The sequence below is a fragment of the Acanthochromis polyacanthus genome, chromosome 1, assembly GCF_021347895.1.
Source record: "Acanthochromis polyacanthus isolate Apoly-LR-REF ecotype Palm Island chromosome 1, KAUST_Apoly_ChrSc, whole genome shotgun sequence".
NCBI classification, from domain to species: Eukaryota; Metazoa; Chordata; class Actinopteri; family Pomacentridae; genus Acanthochromis; species Acanthochromis polyacanthus.
In genome coordinates this window covers 22,634,774-22,653,183 of record NC_067113.1, presented here as the reverse complement: position 1 = coordinate 22,653,183, position 18,410 = coordinate 22,634,774, and the positions used below count along the sequence as shown (strand labels likewise).

At 40.1% G+C, this 18,410-nt stretch overlaps 1 protein-coding gene across 2 annotated transcripts in view; it reads left to right on the top strand.

The window, feature by feature from the left end:
* The first annotated feature begins 16,201 nt into the window (after positions 1-16,201).
* Positions 16,202-18,410, top strand: part of pacrg (PARK2 co-regulated) — a 153,223-nt gene continuing 151,014 nt past the window's right edge. Inside the window, exon 1 of one of the 2 annotated variants that reach the window (XM_051953630.1) lies at positions 16,202-16,430. In XM_051953630.1, coding sequence (XP_051809590.1) covers positions 16,362-16,430 — 69 coding nt within the window. In that variant the 5' untranslated portion in view covers positions 16,202-16,361. The remainder of the gene's footprint in view (positions 16,431-18,410) is intronic. The other variant, XM_051953626.1, reaches the window with a different exon arrangement.

The following is an 18,410-nucleotide window of genomic DNA, read 5'->3' as shown; positions in this document are numbered from 1 at the left end:
TGGTCGCTATGTGAGTTTTGGTAACCGTTTTGCAACTCTTTCCAGTTGTTGCACATCTCTTTGTGTTTGTTTTGTGTCTCTTTGTAAGATCGAGGCATTTTTTTGCACCCGTTTTGTTTATCTTTATTGCCATTGTGTCTCTTTGCAGTTGTAGTTCATCTCTTTGTGGCTGTTTTATGTTTCTTTGTAGACGTGATGCATTTGTTCACATCTGTTTTGTTGCATTTTATTGTGTGCCATTGTGTGTCTCTACGTAGTTGCTATGCGAGTGTTCGTAGTTGTTTTGTGTCTCTTTGCAGTTGTTGTGCACCTCTTTCTCGTTGTTTTGCATCTCTTTGCAGTTGTTGTGTGTCTTTTTGTGGTTATTTTGTGTTTCTTTGTACCACTGATGGATTTGTTCACACCTGTTTTGTTGCATTTTATTGTTAACTGTTCTCTACACAGTTGCTTTGTGTTTCTTTGCAGTTGTTTTGCATCTTTTGTAGTTGTTTTGCGACTCTTTACAGTTGTTTCGCATCTCTTTGTGATTATTTTGTGACTTTCTGTAGCACTGCAGACTTTCCCAGTCTTTGTGTTTGCTCTATTGATTTTTTACTTCAAACAGGGGCAGTGGCCTGGGGGCTTCCTGACCCCTTAGGGTCCCCAGCAGCCTCTTCAGTAATCCATCCGTAGCTGTGCCTGTGCTTGTCTTGAGGACAAACAGGCAGAAATGAAAATAATATTTTTTTCTGGTGCCACCACATCTTCTTTTCCACTTAGTAATGTGTGCCTTACGCTTCTGCCCTCCTCCGGTGCTGAAAACAAATAATCTCCTTTTGGTGCTGACACCTTGCCATTTTCGGTTCATTTCCACTTTCTTGCGAGAGGAGGTCTTTGTAGTCTGGAATTATAGTTTTCTCAGCCTCACCTCTCTTCACCTCACCTCACTTCTCAATCGAATGTACACAGCCAGGTCTTTGTTTTGATTACTTTGCTGTCTTTGTATTGTTGACTTGCTTTATACAGATATAGACGCTGAGGGAGAGAGACAGAGGAGGTGAGCCACAGCTGGCGAATGGATCGGGATGGGGCTAGATGTGGGCTGAACTTTGTCTTGGTTCTTTTTAAAATGGCTAAGACTCATCTGTCTGAATTCCCCTGCTATTTCCACCGTATCCCTGCAGCACTGGAGCGTGGACATGACTGACAAAGAAAATGCAGCATTTTAAAGAGATTCATGCACCTCGGCTACTTGTTGAGAGGGTATAAACTTCCTCTGTACATGACATTTTCTGATCATGGTTTGATTTCCTGAGTCATTCTCTTACCTGCATCATGAAAGGGACGCAACGAAGAAGTGTCAATTTCCATGCCATTTCAAATCTCAGCAGGAAAATGACATTGATTGAAGGCCCAAAGGATTGCGAATTTCTTACTGAGGCAAATTCATCTCAGCAGCTTCATCCTGATACAAGCAGGTGCCAGCATGTTGTCCTGTTTGTGCCAAGAAAATAATGGCATTTCTGAGTATCTGGGAAACATATTTTATTATACTTCAGCGCCGAGCTATTCTCCACGAAGGGAAATTGCAGTAAATTCCTCTGGTCAAAAAAAAAAAAAAAGGTTTAGCATCGCTGTACTGACTATTACATTTCAGCCATAAAGTTTATTGAACAGACAGTAAGATTTTAAAGTGGTTTTTAGTGTCCAATCACACAATCATCATGGTGTAGCCTATGTGCTGGGATTTGGGGATATTGATCAACACCAACTCAGTCGTTATTTTGCACGGCTTTCCAGACATCCCAGATTGTTCTCCAGTTTGTCATGAAACCGCAACCATGAAATCTCCCACCTACTCATGCTTTCATCTGCCCCAAAATGTAACATAGACCAATAAATAGCCAAAGCAAATAAAATGCTATTATTGCAACTATTATAGTATTTTGCATTTTGATAAAATGTCTCTTCCCAATATGGTTTAATCACCCTAGTGTTCTTTGGATTAAACCAATGGGGAAAGTGATCAATGCACAGGATATAGCCTATGCAGGACATATAGTCTGTATTGATCTAATTTACCAGCTTTGTCATTCCTACACACTATGCTGGACAAACTGCAGTTGCTTGTAATGATGGATGGCACAGATTCCACTCTTTAGTAAAACACTAAGGGGGAATTTGAAACACTACCAACAGGCACCATGTGTTACATGCACAGAATGCAGTGTTAGAATGGTGGTTCACAATCTAAAAATAAAACACATTACCCATTCATACAATCTGTCAGATATGCAGAATAGAGATTGTGGTCATGGATTTCAGTGGACTAAGTCCTAAAATATCCTAAAATAAGTCTTTATGGTGTGGCTGATCGGCATGGCATCATTCTCACTCCTCTTTTCCCTCACCTCAGCCTCCCTAAGCATGGCTCTGCCCAAGATTTCTTCTTGTTGAAAGGGAGTTTTTTCTTCCTTACAGGGAGGTTGCTCAAAGCAAATCCTTTAGATTTGTTGTGTTTTTGTGGGGAATGTAATATTGTAAGATCTTGATATAATTTTCTGGGAAGTCTTATGAATTGGTGCTAAATGAAACTGAATTGAATTGAGGCGCCCAGATAGCTCGACCGGTTGATCGTATGACCCATGAAGAGGGGCTGTAGTCCCTGATACAGCAGCCTGGGTTTGATTCCAGCTCATAACCCTTTACTTCTCCCTACTTTCCTGTCAAATCAAAGATGACAAAATGTTTGAAAGAAGTGTTTCTGCCATATCTGCCAGAATTCCATCCAATCTGTAGTCGGTAAGGTGAATTTTTGCCACTATATCCTCTTTGTGTTTCTTTCTCCGCAGTCCCTCTCTCTCTGTGCCTCACACACACTTACACGTACAAACCCATTCATTCTGCTAAAACAATTACAGGTAGTTTCCCTCTGTGTTAAGAGAGCTATTGAGGTGTGCTTGTTCTATAATTACAACTCTCATTGTGCGCATCCCGCTGCAGCGCCTCAAACCACCATATCTGCCACAGCCACTTTGTTCAATGGATGTCAGATCTCAATGTGTGGTCTATGTTGAGAGAGACCATAATATTTAACACTGCAGGAACTTCTCAAACAACAGGGACACTTCCTTTGTCCTAATTTCCTCTCTTTCTCCGTTTTTGACGCTAACATTCTTTCTATTGTCTTTAGTGTACGGTGACACATGCTCCTTTTCTTCTTGCTTTATTTCCATTTTTCCTTCCTCTAGTCTCTTTATGTCTACCCCCACCAATCTTTATGCCTCACATGTTTTCACACTCCATTTTGCATGCTGGCTCTGGGTGTCCCCACTGTGGAGAACTCTGCCTGTTTCATTTGGGAGTGGAAACAGTGTGCTAATATTGCCTGCTTATACCCATTGGGTGGGATAATGGCAGCCATCACTCACTGATGCAGCACAAAAACTGACATTTTGCTCTCCTTGCGCTGACAAACAGCATATACCTCCCACTGTTCTGTCGCTCTCTTTTGTCTCTTATCCCTCCTTTTCCATTCTGAATCTGTCTCTCCCCTCGACTGTCTCTTTTTTTGTCATTTGTCTCTGTGCATTCAAGTCTCCCTGCCGCTCTGTTTTCATCCACGGTTCAGCCTTTCAAGCCGGTATTGTACGACAAGGCACAGGCCATGACCCCTGAAGGATGCTGTTGCAAAAATGGAAACTGCACTTGATTCTAAAAGCTTTACAACTGATCATTTTACTCATGCATAAATTATTCAGTCAAGTCCTGAATAGAGGGACACATTAAGAGCCATGGCTACTGTTACAAGTCAATCATTGTGCAGGGAATTCTAGTTGCAGTGATGGAATCCTTGGCAGGGTAAATGGCAGATATACTGTAAGATCAATGTGCATGCCTTTAAGTTCAGAGACATACCAAAAATGAGATAATGTTTTAGTCCTGTTGGTGTACATTTATTGAAAAACCTCTATATTTTCTCTGTAAATGCTATTATAACCGTATTTTTACAAGTCAAAGTAGATTTGGTAAAGTTATTTGCACACTATTTATTACTTATGGTTGTGAGCAAACGTTTACATGCAGTTGTAATGACTTCTTTAACTGTTAATTTTCTATAATGGAATCTTTGAAACGTGTTTCTTTGCCACAGAAAACCAAAACAAACTAAAAAAATGTATGCTATTTGGTTATTTCATAGATTCAGTAATGGTCTTTTGGCAAATGACAAATTCAGCTAAGTCAAAAATGTACATACAGTTACTTTAATTATCAGTTTTGGTGATGTAGAAAGCAGTGTTTGTCCATTTTTCTGAGTAGCATGGCCTCATAAGTTCTTGTAAGTGATTGCGGTTGACTACAGCTGCTGACTCCTCTGAAATAATTTAAACAGGGCCCATTTGATGCACTTGATTCATCAGATTTTAGTAATTTTCCCAGAATACCTATAATACAGCTGTGAAGTAATCAAAACTCATTATTGTTTTTGTGAAAAAGACGCATGTGTTTGCAATATTCCATCATAGAAAATAAAAAATCATAGGAGACACTGAAAATTCAAGACGACCATCACATACGAAGTCTTTGCACATTTATGCCAACTTTTGTTCACAACTAAATTTTACCCTCCAGCTGCCTGATTGATAATGATTATCACTGGTTAATATCTTTGTCATCACTTGCATCATTTTTACCATAGTCATTTGATCAGTTGTTCAAATAACAACATCCATAACAGCAGCTTTAAATTTCACAAAACTGCTGTTTTCTGTAGAGTTCATTTCATCAGTGTCCAAATCCATTAAACAAGTGTAGATTTCTTAGCTTCTTCTTCCTTATAATAGTCCTGGAAATGTGCCAGATAATCACTCATTACAGCTGCATGCATGAATGCCTTTATGAAAAAAATAACTCCAACACTAGAAAAGCTTTTAGACACACATATTGTCCCCATGCGAGGTGCGCAAATAAATGGTTATTACCAGAGAAAGTAAAGCTTTTTCCGACGACAACACATATGCTTCACGAAGGAAAACACAAACGGCATTTGACCCCCTGATAAGCTTCTAAAAAGGTAATTAATTAAAGAAGTGATGTAAGCGTTTGACATGAAGGACAAAACAACACGAGCAACAAACAGCAAACAGCCTCGAGTAGGAGGCACTGTTAGGAGGTGAGAGTCTGCAATATGTTTCTTTCTCTCAATTAGAATCGCGGAGGAATCTGGCACGTCTGTTGGCCTCACACAAGAATAAACCGCTGAGGCTGATTTGTGTAATTGCTTTGTCGAGGGTTTGGGCCCAGATGTGAGACCGGCAACAACACCAAAATGACCGGTCTGTTTTCGCATACGTACTCAGAACAGAGACCAGGAAGGTGATGATGAGGTTGTGCATTTGTTTGTTCAGACTTCACAACAGAATAGTCAGGAATCTGAACAACTTTATCATGTTAAATGGTTTGTTATCCAGCTATCTTCTCTTACCTCTTTCCTCTTCTGCTTTCTATTAATCAAATGATGAATCAAGAGCTATAGAGATGCCTTTAGAAGACACTGGTTTGAGTCACACAGCGCTTCATTAACAGCCATCCTTCCTCTTTAAACGTTCTGCGAAAGGACTTCAAATCCCTCAGCATTTTACACATTGTGATTGCTGTAAATTAACAAAGCATCCTTCTTCTTCTCACCTCTAGTAAATTAGCGAGCCGTCTTCTATTTCTAATAAGTCACAACATCATACGTAAGGTTTCTGCAACATATTTGTATTGGAAATTACGTCAAGGAATACAGGCGATTTGCATATGAAACTGTTATTTTCAAACAAGATGAAGCAAACACAAAGTGTATTCACTTGCCTGCTTCAGAGGAAGTCCAAGTGTGTCACAAAATGTCATTGTGTTACTGTGATAGCGTGCATTTTACAGTGAAGGTTAGCCTTTTTCTGTTAGCCCAGCCGATGTTAGAGCTCATTCGTCTGCCCTTTCAAATCGCTGTCTCCAGGGTAACTAAAGCAGTTACACTTGCACCTGTTAAGAAGTGAAAAAAACGAGAGCAGATGATTCACCTGAAGCCAGACTGCAATCACCTCTATTCATAGATTAATAACCTCCTACGGTTCCAGACCTGCAGCAGTTCGGTGGGTGGGTGCTCTGCGGGCTTGTTGGGGAATGCTAAAACAGCGCCGCACGCAATCAGTTGCTAATTTCAGTCGGGGGTGCGATATTTTGCCATTTTCATGCACCTGCAACACATTCAGATGCCTGCGACGTCGTGTCTCGCTGCGATGTTCAACATACAGTATGTTGGAGGAGCAGAAGCCGATTTCTGTACACTTAGAGGCTGCTGTTGGGGTCGCTGAAGGTCAGCGATCTGCAGCTCCACAATCCCAAAGCTGGTGGCTGCTGTGTGGCTAAAGTAAGACTGCACCCCCCCAGCTGAAGGGTCAGAGCGCCAGGGACTCCGGGTGCTGTCCCTTCAAATGTGACAAATACGATGTGACATGTCAGTGCATGCTCAAGATCATCGCCCCGTTCCACTCACGGTAGTGCATTTTTTTCCCTCCATCTCCGCTCCTTTCACCCCCATGTCCTCTGACACACAAAACCACAAACAGAAGCTTTAGCTATTTCATTCTCACAAAAGCAGATGCAAACAGAGGAATACAGTTGCTCACTCTTGCGTGCATACACACACACACACATAACCCAAAACATCACTCTGTTCCCTCTGTGACTGTCATCAAAAGCAGCCACAATGCCCTACGCTATGGAAAAGTAACAGCTCGCTTTTATTGTCCTTTTCCTCAACCTCCTCTTTTCTTACTGTTCACTCCTCCTTTGCGTTGTGCTGCCTTCCAGTCATTCCATGTCATCCAGCAACTCTCCTGCCACCCGACAGTTAAGTGCATTTACGGAGTCTCTCAGATAGTCTGTCATATATATTTCAAAGGCGTTTCAAAGCAGATTCAGATGGACTGAATGCACATCCACCAAGCGGCTACGCTGAGCATCACTTTGCACTGCGGCTTTTTTGGAGTCATTTTTCAATCTTGAATAAGATCTATTTAAATGTCACGCTCCCATTATCAGTGTACTTATGAATTTTCAGAGGGTCAATGAAATATTTGACATGTTCCTTTACAGGCTGTGAAGGGATGCATTATTTGAACAAAGAGTTAATTTATTATGACATTTTGAAATGACACAATCGAAAAGGACACATACCGGACTTAGATAAGATAAAATAATAATATAAAAAAGCCTCTACTAATCCCACAGTGAGGAACTTTGCAGTGTTACAACAGCAAAGGGGATAGGGCAACACATTCCTCTGGATGTGAAAAATGTCAAAATTGCACATATCAGTGGGATTGCACAGATTCTTCCATACTGAGATAAGAAATACTGCACAGATTCTTGCATATGTCAAAAAAACTGATATTGCCCAGGTTTTAAATGTACAAAATATCAGTGATGCAAAGGCTGAATGTGATGATGCACTGCAGTAAAATATGTCTTCATGTGTGATCTACTGGGAGCAGTGCTGGTTGTAGAAGGGTCCACATCAGACTTTGTATGTGTTTGAAGTCATTTTTAAAATTGTAATTCAAAATATTGATGATTAATAGCACCTAATATTTGTATCAGTCATTAGTATTTTATATTACTGATACATGAACTGGTAATGCTAGCTATTAGCTCTGATATATGTCAGTAAAAGTGGCATTAATTGAATTTATGTAATAAGTAGGGGTCATTTTTGATATGTTGTTTATAAATTCCAGTTTCAAAATTAATTTAAGACTTTGTTTGCCATTTGTAAAGGCATAATGGAAGATTTGTTGAGATCTTTTAGTCAAGTATGCACAATGAAGAGGGACACAATAAAAGTCTAACGTAATAAAAAATACACAGTGTAGAGTCAAATCATAAAAATCATCTTTGGAAATACTAACTGAGCACACAAAGAACACGAATACATGATATGAATAACACAAATATACGAAGGCTGCATCTTACGGTGTTCTTTGTACATTGTGGCATGGGAAGAAAAAACTCCCATACACGGGGCGACAATTCAAAAATCATCCCAGTTTGAATTTCCTCCTATGATGCCTGTTATGGAAATTGCAGTAATTTCACCTGCGTGTCTGCTTGTCCTCATAACCCCCACCCAGGTTCTTGAGTCCTGGGAAGTGTTAATAATATTTAAAGTTAAACGCCATCTGTTCCCAGAGCCTAACCTGAATACCAATACGGCTGCAAATGTTGCAATTAACAGAGCCAAGATGTCAGGAACACCGGAGAGGCAGGCCTTAAGCCTCCTGCTCCCGGAATAGAGAGGCAGATGTGATGTGAGCAGAGATGACTTTTTAGATCTTAGGGGGGAAAAAAAAACTCCTCTTGTCCCCTCTTTCACTACCTCCATCTGCCCTTATTTGATAGGATCCCCAGTATCATCTTTACTTAGGGGAATGTGCTTTGAAATATATAGGCCTTATAAATGCTTGTCTCTCTCTATTTGAATGTTTTATACATCGAGCGGAGAAACATCAGTCAGGTGAATGAGAGGCATGCTGGGCTTTTTTTTTTTCTGAAATTAAAGCAAATTGCATTTGCTCCGCCAGACACAGTTTGTCGCCGCGGGGATGTTCTGTTTGTGTTTGTGTGTGTCATTGTGTGCATGAATAAGAGGGGAATGCATTTGAATTGTTTAATTAAAAAATATGTACATAAGACAGAGGGAGATGTTCAGACTGTATATTATGCTTAGACTGTCGCTAATACAAATGACTTTGAAAATGTAATGTATGGGCGATAAGTTGTATCATCCACACCCTTATTTTTAGATCATTATCAAAATGCTTCCTGTCAACATTGACATTCTCTTGTGTGTTTTTTCTTAAGATTTAATGGTATTTGGACACAAACAAAATGGTGCATTAAAGTCAGCATCTGCTAAGGTAAATCTGATGTTATTTCTCATTTCTCAGTGATTACTTTACGCTTTACTGGTCACTCAGTAAAATGAATGACATTTCCTATGTTTGTGACCAGTGATCCCAGGTGGAACACTTTACTTCTCATCAGATCTCCTTTCCCCAAAATATCTTTCAAATCTCCATCGTTTGATGCAGGCTAGAAAAGATTTCCTGGTCTGCGTTCTGAGACCCTCACAGGAAGAGCAGAAGGTCGAACCACCAGGTTAACAGCTGACTTATTTTGCAACTTGATTTTCCGCAGCAGCAGAGACAGAAACACTTTCAGGAACAGCACAACCCAATTTCCATCTCCAAAATATGTTAATATATCTCAAATTAGACTTGCCAAATGTGTTTCTGTGGAATCTACATTTAAATTGCATTAGGCTACGTAAGATGTATTTGCTGATGCAAATTGCTTGTATGTGTGCAATTTTTAGGAGACGCAATTGGTTATGTTTATTGAAAAGCAAAATAAAACATCACAAAATAAAATGGTTGTATTAAAAGAAAACCTGCTTAAAAACTTACTCACATGACAGTCAGTGCATTGACATGTATTCACTTGTGCCACATTCTAACCATCACAACTTAGGTTACATACGCACTAATAGATTTTCAATTTGAAACACATCATCTGCTAAGTTCATGTTTGTGTGGTTTAGGACCCTTAAATATATTTTCTGATGACCTCATCCACTGAAGCACATTTTGCAATAAAAAAGCAGCAATCTTCATCTGACTTATTGTAAGACTTATTCTAAACCACACAGAGTGCTCGACAAACCGAATCAATTCCGTGAGCAACTGATAAGGCCACGACACACGTCACTTTAAATATAATTCTTTACACAACCCAGTGTGCGTCATAGAAGCCCCTATCAGACTGCGAGGAGCGATCTTGCATATGAGTCATCATCTGACTTTCTTCTTGTCATCTTTGGATGGTTACGTTCTGAATATCCTGATTTTTGTAAGCCACGTTTACATCAAAGCCTTGTAAGATATCTGTTCTGCCTTTCTTCAACCTTCCAACATGCAAGGAGCTTAATAAATGTCTTATCAAAGTTTTCTATGACAGTTCACCTGTTAAGCAGCAGGGCTCTGTGCCTTACAGGGTTTCACATCAATTTTTTTGTGCATTTTCCAAGTTCTGATGTGTTTCTGTTGAGTTGTCTGATTTTGTGATGTTTTTATTTTAGTATATGCAATTATATACAGTCCAGCCTGGAATTATTCATACCCCTAGCAAACTTTAACTTAAAGTTACTTTTAAATGTAAATAAAAGCTGAGAAATTATTTTTTCCACAATGATGCCTCTTGTACATCATCGTATTATCTTTTGGGAAACAACTGCGTCATTTCCAAGTTAAAAAAACTTTCTGGCTGAATAAAAGTAACTTTAAGTCAAAATGTGCTAGGGGTATGAATAACGTCGGGCTTGACTGTAAATACAAAGTGTCTGTATGTGTCTGTGTGCATGTTTGTCTTGTGTACGTGTGTGTGTGTGTGTGTATATATGGTTTCAATGGCTACATATTCAACTGCAATCTTCTGCGACAGGCAGAAATGGAAACGTTTGGAAACCGTGACAAGACATTCACGTTCACTTCTGATTGGTCAAAATTGTTGTCCCTTGATCTGTTCCTTCCATCATCAGCCTTAACTTGAGCAATTAATTCAACATGGGTAACAAATTACAGGTGTTATTTACCGTGTTGCTGACACTAGCAGCTGTTCATGAGTTGAAGAAAACGGTGCTCTACTTTTCACTGCTGGTACACCCAACCCCTTACTTCACGGTTACATCAGTGCTGACATTTCCACATCGTAAATGGTCATGTTGTCTGTGCTTTGAGGCATGTTAGTGTGTGCAGAGAAAATGTCTAAATCAGAGCTAAAACACTTGTCTGGATATATGTCATTTTCACTTAAAACAAAAATGTATTGGTGCGATGTGGCCTAACCACAACCTTTACCCAACTTTAGTCTATTGCTAATTCCTTAGTCATAAAACCAAGTCTTAACCCTTTATTAAACCTATGATGATGTGTGAAAATGTGATGACCACCTTAAATGTTCTCACTCCAGTGGTTTAACATTCAAACCAGTTCTGGCAAACACAGCTGGACAAGCACAGACACATGGCAGCACAAGAGCAGATAAAAAAGATACATCTGAAAAGAGCTTTTTCCCCCCCCTGGCCTGCCATTCACTCTAAGTTGGCAGTTTTGACTTACAAAAATGGGCTTTTCAAAAGGCCTCTCAAAAGTAGTCATTGCAAATTTTAAAACACCATTATCCCTTCACTCTCACTTTCCCTCCCTGTCCTCGCTCCTCTCTATCCCCAACACGGCATCCACGGTGGAGTGGTGCGCAGACGGGGCCGGCTTTTGTGCGCCCCGCTGGGATCACTGGTGTCACTGTTCACACATTCAGGTTCATGTGACATTGACCTGTGGGTGACAGCAAAGCTCTGTTCTCTGGAGGGTTAGGTGTTGCCGAGGCTGCTGAAAGCGCCACTGGTAAGGTCATGCAGTGAGACTTTAACGATTTAAAATGAGAGAGTCCGACAGGCCACAGAGACACAATGCCCTGTAATCTATTTAAGATTAAAGTCTGTCAGGCTCAGAGAAACGTACACCACTCGTGAACTTAAGGGCGCATAAATACAACAAACACAATCATGCAAACAATTATGAACTAGTGAAACATTAATAAATGCAATATCCATATGTTTATCGTCTGGCCCAGTGTCTGATTATTGCTGCTATGGTCCAGTGGGCATGTTAGAGCGCGTGCTCTGCAGGGGTTCAAGCTATGTCTTCCAATATCAGCTGGCCTCAAAGTGGCTTCTATAATGCATGAAGATCAATACACTGTGGCTTTGTGAGTGAGGCCTTGCAACTCTGTGCCCATATCAAGTATTCTCACCAACTGGCCCGCCGTTTGAAGAGATCTATGCCTTTGGATTTATCAGGGCTCTGGGGGAAAGCAGACTACAGTCTGGATACCCGAACTGCTATTGTTTGTAACAAAAACAAAGCTAGCAGTGCTGTGTTTGGGGTATTTCTGACATTTGCAGTTTTATGACAGTGTTTGATGACAGCTTTCAGAGAAGCACTTTCAAAAGATCCGTACTAAAGAGGCCTTATACCGATAATCCATCTCAGTTCCATCTCCTCCAAACTTTATGTTCAAAGGATTCTCCATTAAAGGATTTATTCTACTGTGAGATTTATTTATTTTTTTATGTGGGTATTGTGGTCGCAAAAGTCAATTTGATAATTACATCACTGGAGGTGCATTTGCCGCTGTTGTTGTAAATGCTAAATTAAAGAAAAATGAATCATTGGTAAGCATGGGAGGTAATATAAGTCAAATTTGCTTTTCTCACAGTCTCCCAAAGCAGTGCAATGTATTATATGGAGACGGTCCGAGTTGAGTTTAGATTCCCCAAAGACACCTGAAAGCTTTTCATTGTAAAGAAAAGTGGCTGTGCCTGTGTTTAACTTTTCTCCACCATCACCTAGCAAATATGTTCATGCATTAATTAGTTTCTTAATTTCCAGAGGTTTAGAAAAGACATTTAAATATCAAAAACATTTCCCTACATCACCACCAGCGGTCAAAAACTCCACGGGGCACTGTTAGGTGATTAAAAAAAACAAACGCTATTGATTCAGCTTATTTATTCAGTCAATTATATTTCATATTCTCTCTTTTAGTAGTTCAGGGTCATGGGCCAGAGTCTATTCCAGTGTGCAGTGGGCTCAACGCAAGCAAACACAGCAGCTATGCAGGTAGCTCACTCGCACACTTGGCACAACATGCAAACTCCAAACAGAGACACCTGGCTTCAGACTGAGGCTATTATGGCCATTGTGCCACTGTTCTACCAAATAAGTTACATCAGTGCCACGCTGTTGCATTGAGAGACTGAGAAAGAAGGATTTTTACTGCCATGATTATACTGCATCCACTGAACTATTGCTATCCTATGGTGGACTTGTTCCCAATCTTCTGGGCTCACTCAAAACCATTTATCAAGAGTTGAATATGCCCTTCAGTGATGTTACAAATGTTTTCGGACTGATTTCTTGCAGTTTTAGAAGGCTGGAGAGGCGAAACTCTCGAGAAAAATTGTGAGAAAAACTCTACAAAAAAAAAAAAATACAGATAATGTGCTCTTCTACTTTCCTGAACTGTTTATTAGATTTGTGGTCTGTCAGATTTGTCTTATGATTCTTTTTCTGGCAGATTCTGGCTCAGTCTGAAGTTGGGTGCTGCCATGCTGAGAATTATTTATCACCAGAGTCCTGGCACTGATAAAAATGGCAGTGGTGTACAGCATCCAAGACATCAGTTGTGTAGAAAAAGTCAGGAGGATGCTTAGCACAGTGTGCACATGTCCAGATATTCCTGCAAAGGGCATCAGTCATGCAAAAGTAAAAATAACCATAAAGAGCATGCAGGGCTTTTAAGACTCTTCTTCATTTTAATGTCAGATCAAACTAATTTATGGGGATTCTGATAATCGTCCGGCTTTGTATTTGATCATATGTGAATAAATACACTGTCTATTGCTTTAAAATGACAATCTCCAGTAACATGATCTTTGTGACGTGTATTCGCTGCAATATTTCAGTAATATTCCTGGTGGGAAAACTAAATTGTCTATTGGACTTAAGAGTGCTGTTATGCGCAGTTTCATTGAACTTCACGGGTTTCTGAGGCTTTAATGTTTAATACAAATCATCTGTAGTGTTACTATAGGATATTGATATATCTTAGGTTGCATTTTTCCTGTCTGGTTCCACAGTCATAAAAAAGTGTAACACGGTAGCAAATGGCACATACAATGATCCCGATACACTTTTGCAGCGGATGGCATTTATCACAGTCACATACCTTGTACACTTTGTGTGACTTTCACAACCTGACAAACCCAACAAGCCCCTGGCCGCTCTCCCTACCGCCTAATGGTCTACTCTAATGGCTGTTTGTCTTGTTTCATGGTAATTGGGGGGCGACTGACTCTGCAGCACAGTCTCCGCTCTGCTATTCCTACTGAGATTCTTCTACTGGCCCCCTCTGGGTCCTTCTGCTTTGTAGGTACCAGTTTCTGCTCTAATGATATCATAATTGCTGTTTTCTCACACAGTGGACAATCGCTGCCGAGCCTGAAGGTGGCCCAACAAATGAGCTGGAGATCAAACCAGGGGCACCATGACGATGACGACACAGTATCGACGGCGAAAAAATACAAACATTGTCATCAAAGTGTGGTGTGTTGCAACGGCTTTGGGTTGCTGTTATTTCTCCCTCATTATTTTCCTACTTGCCGAACCACCTGGTTATCCAGAATACATCATTAGGGGTAGAAAATGCAAATGAAACTTTACTATGTCAATCAATGTTGACATCACACATGTGTCCTTGAAAAGTGCATAAGAAGCTGAAATATTAGTGATCGAGGCTGAGAGCCCGACGCACGCTCACATGCGTGTCTCAGCCTCAGCTAACAATATATTTTTTTTCATATTCCACACATCATTCTTGCAAGGTCTGTTTCTACAATTCATAAAGAGCGGCTCCACTCCCCTCCACACACTCACTGGAGTGAGATAGTGCAGCGCTGCTTGAACAATCATTTCTCAGTCCAGCTGAATTCATGCTGACGCTCCAGTTTGCTCAGTTTGCTTTCTGAAAACTCCCCTCTTCCTCTTTTTAATCCTCTGAGGGGAAGTGGAGGGAGAAAGAAGGAGAGACCAGCATTGAATGCTGACAGGGACATAACTTGCCTTCCCTGCATACCTTGTTTACAGTCTCCCTCTCTGCTGCTATACGCTCCTCTCTCAATGGAGCCATAAAAAACAAATAGGGGCTTTTAGAGAAATTGCCTGTGCGCTGAAGATTAATAACAGTTGCACAAGTTCACCCAAGAAAGTCTCCAGAGGCAAAAACGATATTGGAAGATTAAAAGTGCCACATCCCTAAATTGGAATGATTCAGTGCTCAGGCCCCTCTCTAACCAGCTTATTGAGAGGCAGGGCTTCGGTCGAAATGCCAGACAAAGAGCGTCATTAAGTATTTACTTCTGGATGAGGGTCCACTGCATAAGTATAATGATGAGCTGAGAGTGTGATTGATCCTCTGAGTGTGTGATGGAAGTGGCCTGGGAGCCGCTGCAGGAAAAAGACAGTGTAAGGTCAGGTCATCTTTTCACTGTTGTAGCCCATTAGTTTAAATGAAGTAAGGAGAGCAGCCATTTGACCCACTGCTATCATTTAACAAAAGACTAAAATGCAGTGCAAATCTTTCGGCAGGCTATTGGAGCTTGCAGATGATGAAGATCTAACTACCCTGACCTCATGATAATGGGAAAATTAGGTATGAAGCTGAGATATCATATCAGAAGCATCAACCCAGCAAGCAAGGAATGTGCTCATGACATTAGCTAACATTACCTACAATGTTTTAAAGAAAACATGAGGTCAAAAGTTAACTAATACAGAGGTTTTTAATTGAATATTTAGAGATGTCTGGAAGACATGTTTTTAAACATTGCATTCCTTTGCCATCATGCAACATTGTGGAAGATTGTGAAAATGTTTTCAGAAGAACAGTCTGTATTGTGGTACTTGAACAACAATTCTCAAACTTTCTACAAATATTGCATTTCATAATGTTCCAAGTTTTTGATATTTCACATTACAAAATGTATTTTTAAAAAATGATCTGAGGCCTTGATAACTTCTTGAAAACCTTTAATGAATGCTAGCTTGAGAACATTCTTTTTTTATTATCATGTCACATTGATTTGTGCCATCCTCCAAAGTAAAAGTTGTCATAGTTGACCTTCGACCTTGTAAGGCATGATTTGAAAAGGTAATTATCTGTAAAACGGTCTTTAAACATTAAATCAAAACTTCACAACATTTTTGAACTTGTAGGTGATGTTGGCCTATATTGTGGGAACATTACTAACTAGCTGGAAGTCCTAAGGAAAATAAAAATATATCCAACAACACACAAATGAAATTGAAAGAATAATGAGGCTATAATAGTATTTGACAGTAACTGTTTTGCTGTAATGTCTTTCTATTCAAAAAAGTCAAAATAGACAGTACAACCCATTTAATCCTCATTGTCAACACTCCTCTACTTGTTTGCACTCACAACACTTTGATCTGCATATTTTCAGCAGTGCCCTGAAGTTGCTATGGCAACAAAGCGACACACACGTCTCCGGACCAAAGCGTCTCCGTAGTTGCATAGCAACCACTACTGAAACCAACGGGCGTCAAATTTTCTTTAAAGAGCAAATATTAATTTGTTAACCGAAGCAACATTTGTTTTCTGGCAGGTTTCAGTCGAGACGACAGCAGCTGTGGAAAATGTCGAAGAAGAACACGGAGGTAAAAGCAGAAGGCTTCACCGTGAGGTCCAGCTTGAAGAACGCAGTGGTGAGTGAAGTTAGTCTTCGTTAGCTTTGTGTTAGCTAGCGTGTGTATGCAGAATCCGTTTGTAGTCTGCAGCGTGTGTCAGAGGGAGGTTGAGTTGTGTTTTGTGCGGTCCATTCACACTGACAGCCCCGCACGTTATCAAGATGAAGTAACAATTGATGGGGAAAAAAACAGAGGGAGGCAGAGTGAGGGTAGAGTTTTATCTGCCGCTTTAAACGATCATCTTACCCTTTCTGTTCCTCTCTGAGTTTTTTCCCCCCACTCCTCTGTTGCTATTCATGAGAAGTTATTATTTTCTGCTCTACGTGCAGAGCAAAAAATCTTAAATTGCTCAGGGTGATGGGAAAGCAAAAAAAAGGGAGAAGGCCTGAATATTCTCTCTTTCCTACATCATTCAGCTGCCTCTGTTCTCTCTCTCTTTGTTTGACTCTGTTTGGTCAGACAAGCCTGAATGGGTTTCACACAAGTATGGAGATTTGAGAACTCTAAAATTATCCAATAACTTTTATGGGCTAAATGACTCTTTAAAATCCCATTCCAAAGCTATAACGCAATGATTAGACACTATGAAACTCGGAAACCATGTGCTGAGAAAAATGCCAGTGCTGTTTTTTTAGAACATCATTTGCATTTTATAGACCAACATGCTTGTGAGATGCATTTGGAGTCGTATGCAGTACTAGATTTAAGAATTTATATTATTTTTAAAGCTCTAAATTTTGTATTTGCATTGTAGCGGTGCCTCATTCATGTCTTACTATTCCTGGATTATGATTTCTTACTGGACTATCCTGGACCTCCGGGGTAGTTAAACTGTGTTGAAGGAGCTGACTAATTTCCAAAGACAGTCCTCTCATTTCCCACAAATGAAGATGGATCAGGCACGTGTAATGGGTTGTACAACAACAGACATTAGTCTTTATTGACTTCATGGACTTTATTGATTGGTCAGTAAAACTATCTTCTTTTTTCTGGGCCAAAAAATAGATTATTCTTAGAAATGTGCACTAATTACATCTGGATTGTTCTTCTGTTTTCTGCAGCTTTTAATTTATTAGAGAAATATGAGTCTGTAATTTTGTTGTCACTGTTTTCCATGGTTTGGTGTACCAGCGGAATTGCGGTATGCACTAAAATTTGCCGGACCAGCAGCTTTAAATATAATCTTGCGGAAATAGGATGATGTGTGAAACTGGCTTTTGCCACCAAAGGCCACTGAAAGATGTACATGCATCCCGCTGTGCTCTGGCGGGCCATGGGAAGAGCTAAGGTGATAGACTGTAAGCTGCTGAAGTAAACAAGCCTCCCGGCAGCGTGCTTCACAGGCATCCTTTCTTTTGGCATGCATAAGCTAATCAGAGCTTGTGTGAGGCTGTGCAAAAGTAAAATGCGGCACCACACTGAAACCTGCGTCGATTACAGCCCTCGTCTACTGTCGATGTTGCACCGTGCAAGTTTGAGTCGTTTTGCATGAATGAGTAACAAAGACAGTCACTGTAACTCGATACTGAACAATTTTTCACCAACTGTTGTTCACTTTTTGTCATCAGGACCACAGAAAACTAAAGTTTTTACATTTACGTGAGCAGCATTATGAGTTTTGCTGTGTTTGCTCTGCTTTGCAAGGATGTTATACTGGGGACATTGTCTGAGACATATTGGTTGTTGCTTAATTCTCTTTTGGCATCTTTTCAACAGAGGCATTAATGCAATAGTGATATTTCCTAAATTTAACCTAACTTTGGAATGCAACTTTTGATTATTTTCATGATTGATTGTTTTTTTTTCAATTAAACATCTACTCGTTTGGTCTATAAAATATCAGAAATTGGTGAAACATGACAATCACTGTTTCCCATATCCCAAGTTGGCATCCTTAAATGTCTTGTTTTGCGAAGAATCCAAAGATATTCAGCTGTCCTCTCAAACCTGAAAATATTCACATTTAAGAAGCTGGAATCAGAGATCTTTTTGTCAGAC